Source organism: Haliaeetus leucocephalus, unplaced genomic scaffold (assembly GCF_000737465.1).
Source record: "Haliaeetus leucocephalus isolate CR32 unplaced genomic scaffold, Haliaeetus_leucocephalus-4.0 Scaffold1, whole genome shotgun sequence".
NCBI classification, from domain to species: domain Eukaryota; kingdom Metazoa; phylum Chordata; class Aves; order Accipitriformes; family Accipitridae; genus Haliaeetus; species Haliaeetus leucocephalus.
This window is the reverse complement of record NW_010972437.1, coordinates 12740088-12758129: the sequence shown is the minus strand read 5'-3', so window position 1 is coordinate 12758129 and position 18042 is coordinate 12740088. Positions and strand designations below refer to the sequence as shown.

The following is an 18042-nucleotide window of genomic DNA, read 5'->3' as shown; positions in this document are numbered from 1 at the left end:
CTTAGCCCTGATTATCTCTAGGGGTGTAAGGTATTTAAGAATGGCATTTTAATCTACTTGGCAAATGAATTATGAGATCCAGTGACTGAAAGTTGTATTTACAAAAAAAAGTTAAAAGATACATCTATGGGAACAGGGGAAGCAACTCTTGTGCTTTTGGAAAGGGAGCACTTAAGTTTTTTGCTGTGCAAACCTTGCTTCAGTAGCCTGGGGGGCAGGGAAAAGGAACATTCCTCCTCTTGAGAGAGTTGGTATCTGTGCTTTGGCATCCAGCACCCCAGTCTCTGAGAACGTTAGGAAAAAAATTATAGTAACAGCTTTCATCTTTCTACCTGGGTGACTAAAGTGATTTGACTTTATGCAGTTCAGTTTGGTTAAATTAGCTAAATTGTAACTTCTAGGTTTCTTCATTCACAGGATAGATCATTTCAGATTCTCTCTTATCAGACTGTTCACATGTTAGAACAAGTGCTGGGTAAAGATGTTCTGAATTACAATACGATAGCTGTATTGGGGCAAGTTGATGATCCATGATCTGTTGCCAGCACGCAAACGTGTCAGACTTTTACAGTCAGCATCTGCTTGAACTGTCTGGGGAAACAAAAAGAACAGAAAACATCTTACATTGGAACAAAAATGGAGATCTCACTTGATGGAAGCCTAATTTTCTTCTATGTTTAGCCATTCTACGAGTTATTTAAAATCTAGCGCTCATGTCCTGTCAACATGTATATAATCACCTCTTAGTTCCTCATAATTAATTACTGAGAGGAAATTCAGGAAAGAAGGAAGAATTGTGTTCCGTATTATACCCTGTATCTTTTTTTGGTGTAAATATATTTTACTTCTCAGCTAGTTTATTTTAAAGGTTTGGGTGGGGGGTTGTTTGTTTGTTTGTTAATTTCATTGTTTCTTTCATTGAATATTCACATCTTGCAGAACCTATTATGACTTTTTAAAGACTCCACAGATGCAGACAGTGCCCACCCAACTCAAACATACAGTAAACGCTCTTTGTGAGAGCTCCCTTTGAGGAAGGTTTAACTTCCTGGTCTATTTAGTTGGGAGGATCTCAGTAGACCTGTGTCAGAACTCTGCACTCCAGAAAAAGCAGGGAAGACATGACTGTATAGTTTTATTGTTGTTAGGTGCCAGAAAATTTCAGTCTTTCCGAAAGGACACAAATGCATTTTTTCCCAGATTGTTGAGGAAATAGAGTGCTTGCTTGTTGATACCACCTGACGTTATTTGGAACATAAATAGCTAATATTTTTTAATGTTTTAAAGGTAAAACAGTGCTATGATTCAGATTCTCATTCAGTGTCTTAATACTTACTATGGAAAAAGACAGCTAAAAGACATTTGTGTATCCTCAACACTTACTGCCATTGCATTCTATACATTGTTTATGCCATGGTTCTGATTGATGCCCACAAAAGATGAAATCCTTTCCCAGTGGCAAAAATCTAATAATTTTCAGGGCATTAAAATTTCACCTTAAGTTTTGCTTTTTGCTTTAACAACATGCTTTTCTCATAGCTGCCTCTTTATTCTAATGTATTCCTTCTACATTGCTTCTACATTAAAGCAGCAACTTTACAGTTTTTGCCCACTCCTGGATATGCAGACTATCACATGGTAGTGTGCCTTCTGTGGTAAACACAATCTGTCTTCAAAACATACTTTTTTTTAGAAGTCTGTATTGCATTTCAGTTTCCTAGATTATATCCTTGGTTATTGTCTTGTTTCATCTCCCCATGCCAAATGTCAATGCTGTCTTACCCACACAGAATTATTTATGTCAGCTGTTTTCTTTCTTCCATGTTTCATTACTCTCCTACTTTAAATATTTTAATTATCTCTCTGCTAACCTTCTTACTTTCTCACTTCTGTCCTCTTTGGTCTTCTCTAAGTGAATGGTGCTTATGAGATTGGGTTTGGGGTTTTGTTTTGAGAGAATACACTATTTTTGCCTTTGGGGATTTTGGTTTGCTTGTCTTCATCTTCTTTTTTGCCTCTCATTTTTACTTTTTGCCTCTCGTTTTTACTTTTCCTCTTCTAACTTTGTTATTCCTTTGATATTTTTCCTAATCTTGGCAATGTCTTGTCTTTCCTTTTGCCAAGATGTTGCCTCCTACATCCAGAACGCTCCCTTGTCCTATGTCTGTCATTTACCATTGCTCCTTTCAACTCTTCTTTTTCTCTGGATGTGTTAACTTATCCAGGAGATGCTTCTTTGCAAAGCTTACCCTAGAATATTCAACATGAGGTGTTGGTTAAATCTTGCATTCAAAAAAAAGCAAATCACAAAAAACCAAAAACCCTCTTGATTTTCACGTGTTCCATGATGTTTTAATATTTCAGCTTTGTAGGTTTTTTTTTGTCTCTCATTGCATCACTAATTGGTCTGTTACACATTACGTGCACTGTTAGTGTTTCTTGACTTAAATTTAACTACCTTCATCCTTTCCTAGATTCCCTAGCTTATGTGAATCAATATTTTTCCCCGGGTGTTTTCCACAGTCTGCCCAATTGTTTCCAGAGACGCATGAGTTTTAAGTTAGCATCATACAAGCTTATTGGGATATGGTCTTATTGATATTATTGTCATTTAGTTCTGCATAAGAGAGGGTTTATTTGAATTGCTGTCACGGGAATTTTTTTATAATTAATAAATTCTTCATGTTTATTGTACTGTGTTTATTAGTCTTCACTCCGTCATACAATTTTTTTTAAAAGCAGCCAAAAATTCAAGTGTTTTAGAATAAAGCTTATTGGATGGAATAGGAGAGGGAACAAATAAATTCCATTCTACATACAGTCGTCATGCTCAGAAGGCATATTACCTTAAATGATAATTCCTTTTTTAAAAAATGGTAGCCTTACACGTCTTGTACATTTCTTTACGCTTCAGCATTTATTCAGTCTATTACTTCAGAATTTTTATAATGATCCTCCTAATGGTCCATTGGAAATATACCACCATTATCTAATGTATTCCCTCTAAGTATTCATTTCTGAACCAGACTGGTAGGGCTATCAGAATAGTGTCAGTTCTTACAATGCTATGAACCAGACTAAACTGAAAACAGTAAGTAAGCTTTGAGTCATAAAGTACAAATAAGGAGTAATCCTTGTTTCCTCTTGAAAATGCAGATTTTAAGTGCTTGCTTTTGTCAAGCGTAATGATTGAATTCCATGTTCAGTACCAGCCATATCAAGCATATGGTGATATACTTCTTTTGTGGGGTTACTGTTAGGTTTATTTGTATTTCTGTAGAGACTCAGCTAAGAAGAGGCTCCTCTCTGTGAAATGGAAGGATAAGAAGGTGTCGTCCTCTTTGAAAGCAAGACCTAAATTAGTCAGACAAAGAAATGAAGGTGAAGAAGAAGCACAAGTGGCAAAACCACTTCTGCAAAGCAATTCCCCCTTTTTCATGGGAGTAACGTAATGAAAACATTTTATGCTTCTTGGAAAGAAGGGCCCCAAAAAGCATGTCTCAGCCAGCTGGAAAATCACAGGTACCCTGTGTTACCTTGTGTGTCCAGGACAATATGAAGTCTGTTGGCAGACTGACTGTGGTATGACAGGGCTTTTGCTGCTGTGTGTGTCCTGGGCAGAGGCAGGTCTCAGCAAGAGCACACAACTGTGGGACCAGGTTCTGTGTCAGACTCCAAATTGTCTAGTTCTTCCCTTGGCAATCTTCCTCCACTTCTTAAAAGAAACAGTTTGTGGCATCCCCCTAAGTCTTCCTCTTGTTGAGCCAACTTTTAGCTTTCCAAGAGTGGATCTGCTCCACTGGGCAGTGCCTTCAGGCAGGTGGCCTACTCAGTCCTTTTAAACTGGCTGATGCATAGTGGGAGTTTGAAACATGTACAATTCAGGACTTGCCTTTAGAAATTTATCTTTGGGATTTTCACTTTCAGATTTTACAGATATTTTACTTTCCCATACAAATCTACAAATATGTGGTGTAATTGCAGTATTTTAATATTCCAGCTACAGAAGTGTGGTGTCTAGACAACACCATGTATTTCAGTCAGGCACAGAAGTATTACTGTCCCATTTTTATTTCTTTGGCAACTGACAGTCTCCTACTTTGCAAATTCACAGAGCAATGGTTTTAATAGAAAAGCAAAATATTACATTGCAGTAAAGATGTGAACTGGTTATAAATAAAAACCTCTACTATTACTTTCTCTGTTTCAGTTGCTGTTAATTTGCTAGTGCCTCTTCAGCTCTCTGAAACTTTTGTGAATAAATGAGATGACAAAGCATAATTACAATTCAATTATGCTAAATATTTGTTTTGAAGCTTGACCACTAGAATGCAAAGCTGTACATTTTCACCTCCATCCAAAAATATTTCTGAAATGAAATACTTGTTTCTGTCTCAGTGAAGCCAGAAACTGAAACTGGAAACTGAAGAGTAAATGACAGAAATAAATGATGCCTTGTCAAGTCCTGAAAAAGGCTAATGAAACCTTGCAGCTGCCAAATCTGACTGAAACCAGTAGCCTGTGAATTGCAATGTTCAAGGGAAAAAGTCAAAGATAATCCAGATGTTCCCAGGCAGAACACTTTGCAATACTTTTTCATCCATTTTCTTTCTGTGTGTATGAACTAAGAAATTAGATTATTGAGATTTGTTTTAATACATTTTCTGAAGGTTATTATTTGACCTTCAAAATAATTTAATGTGCTTAGCACGTTATTTCTGTCCATACTCATTACTTTAAAGGTGGCTTTTAATTTATCACAGGATTGTTCATTTGAAGGAGGTTTCTTTAGAAGGTTTCTTTTGACAGCTTCTTTTTATTCTTCCTGAAGTGCTTTTCTTTTGGCAATGCATAAAGTGAATCTTGAATATCAAAAGGAGATTTGTGCATAATTCTGGAACTGACTACCTTTTACCATTTATTTTTGCTCATTATTATACTGGCTGATGAAATATTCTAAGCTGGAGACTTGTGAATAAATCTTGATTTAAGTGCCTTTTAAAGAGGTAGTTCATATTTTGTTCATTTGTGGATTTGTATTTGTTTTGTAGCTGAGCCCATATCCCATTGTTAATCTACTAAGTCACCTACCTAGTGGCAGCAAAATAAATAAATAGTCACATACAATCACAAGCAAAAGGGTGCAAATGTGTATTATGTGTTATAAGATATATAGCCATCATTCTCTTCTGAGAAAGAGTGAAAACATATCCAATTTGTATTTTACTAGATCAGGACCCTGTATTACAAAAAAAAGATTTGAAAGTGGATTGGTACCCTCAACTCTTTCAAGTAATTAGGATCCTTAGGTTAGTCCCTTAGATGTATTCATCTGTACGGCCTATGGAACATAAAGATCATCCCTTCCAGTAAAGAGAGAAATATCAGATAATTCTGTCTCTGTAATTAAAAGGTAGTAAAATACTTAAGCAAGAAGAATATTTTTGTTTCAGCAGTGAGGTGGTAATGTACTGTGTTCTGCTTCCTCTTAACCGATTCTTTTCCATCGGTAGGTTTTGATTTTTGTTTAAAGCAGCATATGCTTGTTAGAATTAAGGCACTTACACATTATTTGAATAGATATATACCTTTGATATTGTAGAAGGTAAGAAATTGAAGTTGTATGTTAACAGTTTTGAACTAGACATTTACACAAGGAAAACAGTCCTTCCAGAGAAAAGGGAGGGGAAGTGGAAAAGGAGAAACTATTTAGAAGTGAAACAGTTGTTAGCGAGAAGGTGTTTGGAGAGTGATTTGGCAGGAGCATAGTCCCCCTTCCCGTCGAATCTTTTCCTAGGATGTACTGTACCCTTTGTTCTTACAGAATAACGGTACTTTTGCTGGTGCCCCCTAACTCTAATAGTTAGAGTACTATGATCTGGCATTAGTTTGTTCCCTTGCCTGAGAAAGGTTTATGTAACTGTGCTGAGCCCTAAGAAGCTAAAGATGATGTGAGGAGCTACCACCTTTTCTAGCTGTCTCATATGCTGTGATTCGGTACATACGGTCTCAACATACGGTTCATGCCTTGTAGGCTGGATAGGCATGGGAATGCCTTGCTTATAGATCTGGTTAAGAAGATTTAAGGGAGATTGGTGCCCCGTATGGTCAAGACTTGCACAATTCTAGGTGTTCTAAGGAAAGGATGTTCAATTGCCTTTGGAACACCCTAGATCAACTCAGTGGGCAGGCAATTGCTTTAGACCTGGAACCATTTTGCCCAGATCCTGTGCTTCTGACATTGCTTCCAGTTTTATTGTAGATACTGTATTCTTTCTGATCTTCTTGTCTCTTGAGGCAATGTGCTGCTGTGGTTCCCAACCAAGGAGGCTTCATGCAGCAGCATTCAGATTGATGACAGCTTTCCACTGACCTAAAAAGCAACTTCAAAGGCCTGCCTGCATATGCACGGAGGATTTTGTGCTGATTCTCCACTCCTGCAGGCACCTAAATTCTACAGTTTCTATCTTAAACTTACAGAGCTGAATACAGTACCCTGCTTCCTGCTGAGTGGACTTTGGTGGAATGTATTACTGGAAGTCAGTCAAACTTGAGCAGTCTTTAGTAGGAGACAGATGCATGGGAGAGTGTTTAGGATCTGATTTTTTGATTCAGATAAGTGGAAACCTCTTGCTGATTTGAATGGGCCACAAACAGTGCATTAGGAAATCCTCTGATCCCTGTTGAGAATTGCCTGGTTATGTTTGGAGGATTAACCAAGGTGGGGATGCTCTGGAGTGGCAGGACTTTAAGCTTGTAAGAGAATTTATCAGGTATTAATTAATGTCAATTATTCACATATTTTAATAGAAACCATTTGTTTTACATAACCTTTTGTACGGAAATCTCATTATTATGCATGGTTGACTTGTGCTTTTTCTATGGCTGTTTCTCTTAGGTTTTTGAAATATGCATGAATGGTTTAATTTCATGTAAAAACTGCCTATGTATAAACCTAGGCAACTGTCAACAGAACTATTGTCTCTTAACTCTGCTAGAAAAATAATTCACACCATGCGTGTGTGGGGCTGTGATTGCCAGAGCCTGTTCATGGTGACAGGTGTTGGATATTCATCTGCTAATTTCTCATTAGAAACAATGTGGTAGGCTGATGATACAGTTTGGTGATTGGAGGCCCTGTCTTGATTTCTGTTTATAAAACGTATGGCTATGTTTACTGAAATAGTTTAAAAAATAATACATGCATCTTCAATTTTATAAAATTTGTCATAGAATTATTTTAAGATGAAAATATTTATTTTCTCATTGTTGACAAATATCTATTATCTGTGATCTGGAATTAGGCTCACAGCTTAAAATAAAGGACAAGTGGTGCTCACTGAGCTGCATCATTGGCCTTATTGTGGTAAAATGACCGATTTTGTTTTACCAGCTGTGACTTTGGAGGCAGGCTGAATGACAGGGAACACATAAAGCTCAACAGATTAAAATATTTCCGGCACATAACTTTGTCTATATCATTCAGAATTCAGCAGCAGTTCTTGCTTGATAAGCTTGCTAATGTCTTCATGTTCTAAGGAACATTGTGCTCCTGTATGGGGTGTCTTGTACAGGCTCAGTCCTGCAGTCCTCACTGAAGCAAAACTCCCAGTGAAAACCAGTATTAGTATGACCATGGAAAGCACTGAATACAAGGGTAGAACAACTCCTCACAAGAGCAATGTATCTGCCTAAGGAAATAGAGCGTGTAGTTCTGTGACTAATTATGAATTATAGAAAGAACTAAAGGAAAAAAGACACAAAGTTGGGAAATAAATTGTTGATTACTCATCTTGCATCAAAAGAGGACATTTTCAAAAGACAAGCCCAATTATACCTGCTTTTTGCAATAATATTCATATCTACTTCTCACCATTTCCATCACTTTATAGTAGAAAATAAGACTATATTGTCCTTCAGCTTCTTACATATGTGGCAAGGATGACTGAAAGGTTGCATGCAGAGCATTCTAATTTTATATGAAAAGAGTAGAGTAAGTTATGTCAGCAAGTTAACAAGAGGTAGCTTTTTAGTTTTTCTAGGAATGTGTTCTGAGTACTGCAGAAACAGCCAGATGTTGGTGAAATGCAGTGATACAAGTATATAAAAGCCATAGGACTCCATGTGTTGGATTTAATATAGTCTGGAATCGCAAATGGCCCTAGTTTGATCTTTGAGCTGAAGTGGTGAGGCAAGTGTTGCTTCTCCGTGGTTTAGCATCTGGTAATGTATGAGTTGCTTTACCTTTTCTAATTAATGCAATATGAATTGCAGATATCTTAATGGATTATTAATTTCAAACTGTACAAGACTTAGTGTGCTCACAAAAAAGCTTGAAGTGAGTTACCCTTGCATATCTGGCTGGTTTTGTTACCCTAGAACTTGAATTTGAGTTCTTACTGCAGAAATCCACCTCTGGAGTGCCATGGAAGCAATGGTGTTTTCTGCTGTCACCATGAAACAGTTTAGTGGTGTCTTAGGCAAAGTGAAGGTAGGAAGCTGACCCTCTTATGCCTCTTTCTGGAAATCCTTTATGGATATGATGCCAGAAAAGGGTGAGCTGATTTTGTACTTAGTAGTTAAGTAACACCTTTCATCAAGGGGAACCAAGGTACTTTACAGATGCTAATGAATTAAGGTTCTGGTCATGTTTATCAGCTCAATTTTATAGATGGGGTACCTGAAGCATCAATTTAGTGATGTAAGTACGGAGGACCACTAGTTCTTTTTACTACAAAGGTACTAAGAATAACATAGTATCTTCTGTTAACAAATACAAAATTATCAAGCTCAAGAAATCATCTGTAGAGTTACAGATTCCTTGGTTGTGTTGATTGGTACATGGCATGCTCAGCCACCTCCAAGAGAGCAATCAGTGAGAGCTTAGCAGCTTAGTAATTTGTTGGACAAAACACGTTCTGTATGGTTAAAAATGTGACTTTCTCCATTAATCATTAACCCGCAAATGACTAAATATATTTCCTGAATGACATCTGCTCTGCTGGTCTTTTCTTCCATGGTGAAATTGCACCAGTTTCCATCATAACATTGGTGACTAATGTAAGTATCTCTGTGTCTTTTTTTCAAGAAGTTCCTTGTGAGATCATTAATAGAACCTCCAAACCACATGATTTTTGTAAGCATCGTTGTTACCGCAATGGAAAGACTTAAAGAACAGCATGAACGGAAAAGACAAAACTATGTATTTCATGAATAGTAACTGAGCTTTGAAAAAGCAAATTACCTTGCAGTGAAATTCAAAATTTCACAGCAAATATTCAGTAGACAGCGCTGGTATAATTCTAAAAATAAATACACTGTACTTCACAGTACAATAAAAGTTGATCTTATCAGAATCCAAATTGTCAGATAGAGTACCATTCCTGCAAAATAAAGACTAAAAACATATACTAACTTCAGCTGGCTGTCCCTTAAAGCTGTTTGCAGAGTTCATGCATGTGGGATGTGTGGACTGCTAACCATTTTCATTATAGAGGAAGAGGTTTTAAAGTTCACCTTTCTTTGATACAGTTTTTTTTTCTGGGAGTACATTTAGAAAAACTTTTCAACATTTTTTATATGCTTGTAAAAAATCAGATTCTGTATGTGCATGAACATATGAGCCTGGTAAATGGAAGACAACCCTGAAACATTATTGTCATTGAAAGTAACCAATCATATTTTTTTCCTAATGATAAATTTGATAAGTGATGCACATCTTGGACATTCTGAATTTCTTCACTTCATGAAGAAAATTGTGTTCCCTGAGGCTTCTGTAACAAAAGAGAAAAGTAATAACATATCTCAGAAAACATGTCAGCCTGCAGTGAAATTAGATGACTGCATTTGTTTTGAATAGATACAGATGAACAAAAATGGTCCACCTATTACAAAGCCACATTGTAATATTTTTTTTTAAACCATTTGGTTTGGATTTTTGAGGGTAACTGTTAAATGCAACTACTCTTTGAATGAATATGCATGAAAAACTCAAGACTACTAAGGAGATCAGCACTAATTTATGTTGTTTATGCTGTTTGCCTTTTTGTTTTGTGAGATGTTTCCAAGCAGTGTCATGCTGTGGAATGTGGCCCCAGTATAAACGAGGTGATTCATGATACAATCCAGAATATTAGTGAGTGTTTCTGTTGTAGAATAAGTCTTACTGTAATCTTTTTTTTCCTGCCAGTTCAGTAATATGTGACCCTTTGCACTGAGCCCTCAAATGCAGCAAAAGGCAAATCATTAAGGTTTCACAAAACACAAGTTTAATCTTAAATGTTAAATAGACTTCAGTACTTATCAAATCTTAAGTTGCAGAAGAAACCTCTGGAAGATAACAGTATAATATGTATAATGATTCGTGAACACTTCCTGCTATAGGTTGGTCCACTTAAATTTGAGCCACTTAAAATTTGGTCCACTTAATATGACCTATAGGCCTTGCTCTGTATGTTTATGTAATTTAACTGTAACAGTAACAATCAGAAAGGAAAGTAATTATAGGCCAGCTAACATGGAATCTATCAGAGTTTAAAAGATTGATCTTATGGAAGGCTGTCTTACTATGTAATATAAAAATACTGTCTGCTAAATGTCACTTTAAAAATAACATCTGTTTTTAAAGTGTCATCCAAACTGAATACAAATTGAAATCTGGACTAAGATCCTACAGATTGTTGACAGTTTGGTGGTTCTTTTTTTGATCAGAGTCAGTGATCTGGGATAAAGGGCTAAAATGGTGAGATGGCTAGGTTAATATTCCAGTTTCAGTTGATCCTTCCTGAGTCAGGCTGAATTGAAAGCAAAATATTGGGAAGCACACAGTGAGCTATACTGACTACCAACTTCAAAGGTATTGACATAAAAGGAGAAGGACATGAAAAGAGGAGAACTGTCAGTGAATAACCAGCAGCAAGAAAAACCCAACAGGCATCTGAAGGGGACACAGACAATTCGAGCATTGCTTTCTCAATCATCATTTTCTCCCTAGTGGAACCAGTATCATCTCTGTTGACTCTCTGTGAGATAATTCCAGCAAACATTAATATTTTAAACCCCCAAACTTTGTATTTTTTCAGAAATCCTCCTCCTACTTTGCTACATCCTGAAAAATGGTGCAGAGGATTCAACCATTTCATTTCACAGTGAGTTTTATTTTCTTTTAAAAACAGCTTATTCAGCAAGGCCTACGTGTGTCAATCTGAAAACAGAATCTGTCTATGGAGTTGTTGCTTTTGCAGGTTTTTAACTTCAGTTTTCTTTTCACAGACTCTAGACTATGCTTCACTTTTTGAAAGCTATACAGCAGTTTGATCTTCTCATGTAATTTGCTTCACAGCTTCTCTGAACTCCTTAGTTGATTTGCTTCTTGACTTTGATGGACCTGGGACAGGTTTATATATATACCTGATTTCCTTGATGGTTTTGCAGTGAAATTTTGTGTCAAGAAGAAAAAAGTGTTAGTGAAAATGACTGCTGGTGAATATAAAATAAGAATTTGAAAGACAAGAAAGAAAAGAGTTGCCTTTTACCACTTTGCTAATACTCAGTAGGTTGTATACCCAATATATGTAATTGAGCACCAGTTATGCTCTTCCAGTGGAGGTAGTAGAAGTACATTCCTCCAGAGCAGATTGACCCTAGTTCTGTTTCTCCATAATGCATGTCCTTGTTTGCACAGTAGTGCACATTGTGATATATAGTGGAATCAGTGTGTAATTACAAAAGACGCTGGGTGGTGGATGAATTCCATTCTATTATAGAGAAACATTTTTACAGTATTTATGCTCTGTAGCCTATATTCTGGGGGACTCTAGCACTTCTGGGTTATATTCCACTTGTGCTTTAGAGAGTCAGTGCAGCTGGTAAATAAGATTACATTCCTTTCTCAGAAACATTGTGCATTAACCTTCAACATAGTTATACAGGTTTTTCTTACTTGGTATCTTCCTTTTTAGAAGTCCCTGCTGAGCTTGAGAACAATACAAAAACCTAAACATTTCTTAATGTTTGTTCAGTCCTTTAGTTCAGCATGCACTGTTCCTAAAAGAAATCAAATGTTGGTACTTTATGGCTATACTTGTTTTTAATCTTGTCCTTTGGGTTTTTGATATCTTCAAGGTGTATATTTTCAACCACATTGATTTTTAATTACTTTTGCTTAATTACTTTCTCTCACCAGCAACATCTGCAGGTTCTCAAATCTTGCTTTTCATTTTTACAGTAATATGCACAATGAAGTAAGGAAGTATGCTCATATGCAGTCTCTTAACATGGAGAAATGCAACAATTGTAATAAATATGCTGGGTTTATAGCTACCTTTAAGAGAACACTGAAATGGAATTCTCTGTGACATTGCTTCATTCTTGGGCATGTGTTGGTGAGATTGTTATGATGCAGAGGTTACAAGATGTTTTTATGGAGGCTTGGATTTACATTAGTGGATTTTCTAAAAAAAAATTAAATAATGAAATATTGGATCATACAACTGCAAACCTTTTAGCTATTACTGATAATTGGCTCATTTATATGCATTAGTTATGCATTTGTTGATGCCCACCTTGTGACAGCTTAGTTATGATAAATTAAAAGCAGTGATTGTATAAACTCTGTACTGCCTTTTATCCATATGTTAGGACCTTGCCTAATGTTTCTGTCATCCTTGTGATGAGTGGCTAGCTTTCGAATAATTTCATTATCTATCTCCTTCCTGATGGCCAACATAATTTGCATAACAAGCTTATCTGGTTCAAGTTGTGGGCCAGACCTGTGTACTGACAAAAACCGAGCATGCAGCTTTGGCTAAGCATACTTTTGACTTCAGTTCTGTTTACACAATAATTTTATTTATGCCAAGATTGCCAAACCTGGTCATTGTAGCTTTTTTCACCCCACATTCTCGTCCCTTGAAATGCCACTGCCTCAAGAGGCATTTTTGTTGTAAGTGTTCTCTCATGTATTATAGTGACTTACAATATGCCTGAGCTGCAAGTTTCAATGTACTTTTGTAGGTAACTCTTTAAACTGTTAAAATAGTAATAATGTATTTTTCAGAAATGAAGTCTGTATTTTTAACTATGATTCTGCTGCCCCAAGAGATATGATTTTGCAGGAGCATTTTAAAGTCAGATACATATTTACAAAATCTGAATGGAGAAAGGGTCAAGATAGTTCTTAGCTTGGTGAATTTATGTTTCTATTCCCAGCATTGTTGACCTTGACTTGACATGAAGACTGTATTGTGTTGTCCTCATAAGGATTTTTACAATGAGATAGCTAATCTAAGTTAGATACTTTGTTTTAAAAAAATACAGACAAGACACAATTTCAGCCAAGTCATCTCTGGCAGCAGCCTAATTTTGTATTTGGTATCTACTGAGATACGCGCAGCACATACATACTTGTAGAAGGTCAGTAAGATTCTATGTATGCCTGTTTATCTGTACTACTGTAATTGTCCATGAAGAACTTGGCTGCTCTGCTCATAATGTGAGAAAATTATCTGTTTATTTTATCTACATATTAATATGGTTTACCATTCCTATAAGGCCATGTAAACAACCACATCAGTTGTTGGAGGATTGGCTCCTAAAAGTAATATACTTTTACCTATGTTTATTTCTATGCTGAAATAAAATAGAAGTCATGCCCATGAATGTTTATGAAGCTTTTTTTTTTTTGATAGCTACAGCATAGATGACATTTTGATCTCTTAAGATAACAATTTGTGTCCACCACTATTTTAGACACAGGGCTTCAGAATTCATTCATAAAATAATACAGGCTGTATTTTAAAATGAATAAAAGAAATACCTATTCACTGAAATTATCTCACATACTGCAAATCATTTTTTTGGCAGTTTAAGCCTTGACTGATCTCCAGGGGTAGATAGAAGAGTTAATATGTTCTTGGAGCAGAAGGATACAATAACCTTTATTTACATTACATCACAAAATGGTAATTTTAATTAAAATGAGCAATGGTATCTCCAGGGACAGACATTCTCCTTTTAAATTTATTTAACCAATGATTAGCTATTATGGTTCTTTGAATTAATTAGTCACTCTTGAGCTGGAGGGAATTAAAGAATTAAGAAATTCAGGAAGTACTGAAGTCAAAATGTGAAGTTACAGGATTTATGGTTGCATTTATCACTAGAAAGTAACTTTTATTTTAGCAATGACATTGCAAATACAATACAAATATAATTTTTAGTCTTGATAAACTCATTTTTTTGTACTCAATTTAAACACAGCCTTGCAAGCTGAATTTCATAGTGATGAGTCTACATTCAGAGTTATTCAGTTAATAGATCATTGAGATATATAGGTTTTAAGTGTTCCATTCAGATTTAACTTCTCTGAATGCAGATCAATTTTTTTCACAATTTAAGCAATTGTTTAGTGACATTCTGTTCATGTTACATAAAGAATATTTTACTGTTTCTGTCACTGAGAACATGATATGTGTTTGACATAACTCATTAATTTCATAGTGTCTAAGAAGACAAAGAGGTTTGCAAATGTCAGAAAGATACAGGTTGTGATGTGTAAGGTTATCACCAAATCCGTAAGTTTTCGCATTTTATTCATTGATGTAGACTCTGAGAATCTGTCTACAGATGAACTTGAAATACTAAATTGTGGTACCTGACAAAAGATCTCCACCACTTTTGAGTATTGCATGGGATGTTTTTATACAGATGAATGGGCATATATAATGGATACAATGATCTTCAGCTTTCTAATGAAAAGTTGTAGTAAAAACCTGCAATTTTAGGTAGAGGTGAGAAACTTCCATGCAGGTTTGAAGTTCTGACCCTGTAAAGAATCGTGCTAGATTTTACAAATGTCACAGTATCAAGGTTTTTCATTCAGTGAAGTATACTGTTGAGTTCCTTGCCATTAGTGATAAGCACTCATTCTTCCTGTGGTTCCCATGGTTTGTGGGTTTATTGGCTTGCTATTCTCAATTGTAAACACTAACAGTAGTAAGTATAGTGCAGTGAGAAAGATATGTATCCATGGTGGAGTGGCAAGTCTATTTGGGAAACATTAGCGGTTCTAGGATGCTGCATAGAAGATTGTAGTATCAGAGAGAGCACATGAAATAATTGTCTGATGAGACAAAGTTTCCTTGCTCCCTTCTTCAAGCTCCTGTTGTCATTAAATGCCAGTATTTCTGTTTCTCAAGTAGTCTCTGCCTATTGCTTTTTCACTGGGATGTTTTTTAAGCTTAATTCAAAGCTTAGATGCTTCTGGAGCTCTAACATTATTACCATTTTTTGGAAGGAAAGCCTTTTGTAATAGCTAATGTTTGCCATCTATCTCTCTGCTTTACTTGAAAGGAAATGTAAAGGCAGGATGTTACCACCTGTTGTTACTACATGGTTTTCACTCCCATAATATTTGGTGAAAGTGAAGGCTGAGCATGGCAGAAGACTGAGGACAGTAAGACAGAAGTGGTAGGCATGAACACTAAGATGCAGGGTGGGAAGGAAGGAAGATGGCAGGAGCAAAGAGAAGTGAAATATGTCTGTGCTGATCTACTAGTAGTTTGTTTTTAGGGGCAGACTTACTCCTTCCAGTTAAATTATTCTAGTTCTCGAAGAAAGGATGTGTTCTAGATGATCCAGGTTTGTTTGGAATGCATTTTTGATGGTATGAAAGGCAGAAGTATGGAAATAGGAAAGCAGTAAAAATTGGAGTTGCAAAAAATATAAAACAAATAATAATCCACCATTTCTGCCTGATAATAGTACCTTTGCACCGGACTGATGAAGCAACAGTAGAATAGTAATGCTTTATTCCTGTCAGTAGATTTTTAAGTCATCTGTACTTGTAGAATAGAGACAAGAGTGCAGTTTCTTCTTTTACAACCGAAGAAACTGAGACAAAGGGAATCTTTCTCAAAGTCACTCAATCATCAAGAGCAGAGCTGGGAATGAAGCAGTCCAGCATACTTTTAGATTAGGGGAAGCTCCAGGAAGCACAGACATGCCTGCTGTCCTTCTGTGGGCCATGAGGTTCAGGTCAGGTCTGGCACACAGTAATGGGAAGAATGTTGCTAGTGCCTGTGGACTCCCATCTAGTAGAACTAACCTGATCTCAGCTGCCCAGATATTTGTGAATTACTTCAGATGAAGACATCATAGCGTGGCTGCATTTGGGGTTTCACAGCAGAGGGCATCGAGCAGTCAGCTTAATGTTCTGTGAGTGAGTAACTTCCCAGCTGCTCTGTGATTATGGCATAGTGGATCTACAATTGCCTTTTTAGTGGCTGTCCTTATTTACTGGAATATAGGAAAGAATGCACTAAACAGCAAGGGAGAGAAAAATATCTCTGTCCTTAGCTGCCTTTCCAGCTATGACATAAGATGTGAAAGAAATAGTCAGTAGCAGACTATGCTTTCCTTATCTCTTACCTTCTGCCTCAAATCAGGGTCTGCTGTAGTGTCAAAGGGGGATGGATACCTAAAGGGAGAAAGTTTGGTACAAATGCAAAACATACTGTTTCTAATAAAAAGCTTCAGTTGTAAAAGGTTCTGAAGGCTATTTCTGTTCCTGGGTCTTCAAAGACAGGCCAAAGAAATAGAGCAGACCCATTCCTGATAAAAGGCTAGGAACCCCTCAATTTTGTCATACAATAAATAAATGTATTTGGTGTTTTTCAGATGCTCCCTAGAATTGTTCTGACTGAATTTCTGTTGTCTCTGGTAAAATTTTAAGGGTTTCAACATGAGCAAAGTCTGATCCATTCTAAGAGCTGCAAGAAGTGCCACTCTATAGCATTTGCATTGTTTGTTCTCTAAAACATGTATATGAGCCAGAATAAATTGTTGTGTCTACTTAGCCCAAAGGAGGCTGGGAAACCTGCTGTAATTTTTGAAGCTTTAGAGGAGGTAAAGCTATTTACTACACTTAATTTTACAATTTCAGTGTGAGTGAACCTTTGTTAGGTTTCAGATGTGTGCTCTAAATTACACTGTATGGTGCTTGATGTTAAAAATTAAACTTAAAGAAGATTTATTAAGAAAACAGGTGCTGGTGACATTTCAGTGTTAGAGTATTTCTCTCATCGTTAGGGAAGATTAGTAATTTACAGCATTTGCTACCAAAAGGCAGATCAATAAAGATATAAATGTGTTCTGACTATCGGAATTTATATTATGCATGTGATGATTGAGTACTTTGTCATAAATTCAGTCTTTCATCCTGATATCCGATTGTAGCAGAAGGAACAGTAAAATCCTTGTTATTTGTCATGGGATGCTGGTTCAAGACAGGAGGCGTATTTAATCTATATACATACCCTTAGTGCTTCAGCATTTGCTTTTTCCAAAGGGGAAATTATATATAGTTCTGAAGATAAGAATATTTGTATCCTATATGTCCTGTTGAATTAGGACTGAAAACGGAAATGCTGTTGGCAAAGCTGTCACAATTTTTTAGTTAATTTTTGCAAACAGGTGACCTGCAGCAGTGGGGGATGGGTAGGCCTGGGAATGGGAAGCAGGGAGGCTTCAGGGAAGCAGGCACATCCCTGCATCATTATTGCAAACGTAAGTCATGAAATGTCTTTTCTTCTCCACCTTTCTGCTGCATGTGACTGATCAGTGTCTGCCACAGCTACGTGTGGTACAGAGGTAGGAGGAACAGAGTGACAGATAGGAACAGAGCAGTTTAACCACTTAAAAACAATCTCAGAGATTGTTATTTTTCATTCGTTGACTGGAAGGTTTCAGACCAAATGTACCTGGCCTAGATGATCTTGCTTGTCAGTGTCTGTTCCTCCATTTCTCTAAGCAGGGGGGTCAACCCAGTTGGGTCATGCTCTTGATTTCATTAATCTTCCACCGTGAAACAATCTGCTGATGGAAGTAGCCAGGAAAGTACGCAGAAGAAAAAATAAAAATCTCAGAATCTAGAGATCTCCTTATCTCTGCTTGGTGAGAGGATCAAGAGAATATCACCTTACTCTTTCTCCTCTCTGTCTGGGAAATCTCTGTTCTAGATTCCCCAGCAGAGCCGTCTCCACC

The 18042-nt window shown here is 36.6% G+C and overlaps 1 protein-coding gene across 1 annotated transcript in view; it reads left to right on the top strand.

The window, feature by feature from the left end:
- MYO3B (myosin IIIB) overlaps positions 1-18042 on the top strand; it is a 146472-nt gene that overhangs the window by 65527 nt on the left and 62903 nt on the right. Inside the window, exon 9 of the mRNA XM_010569422.1 lies at positions 11082-11147. Within this exon, the coding sequence (XP_010567724.1) occupies positions 11082-11147 (66 nt within the window). The remainder of the gene's footprint in view (positions 1-11081; positions 11148-18042) is intronic.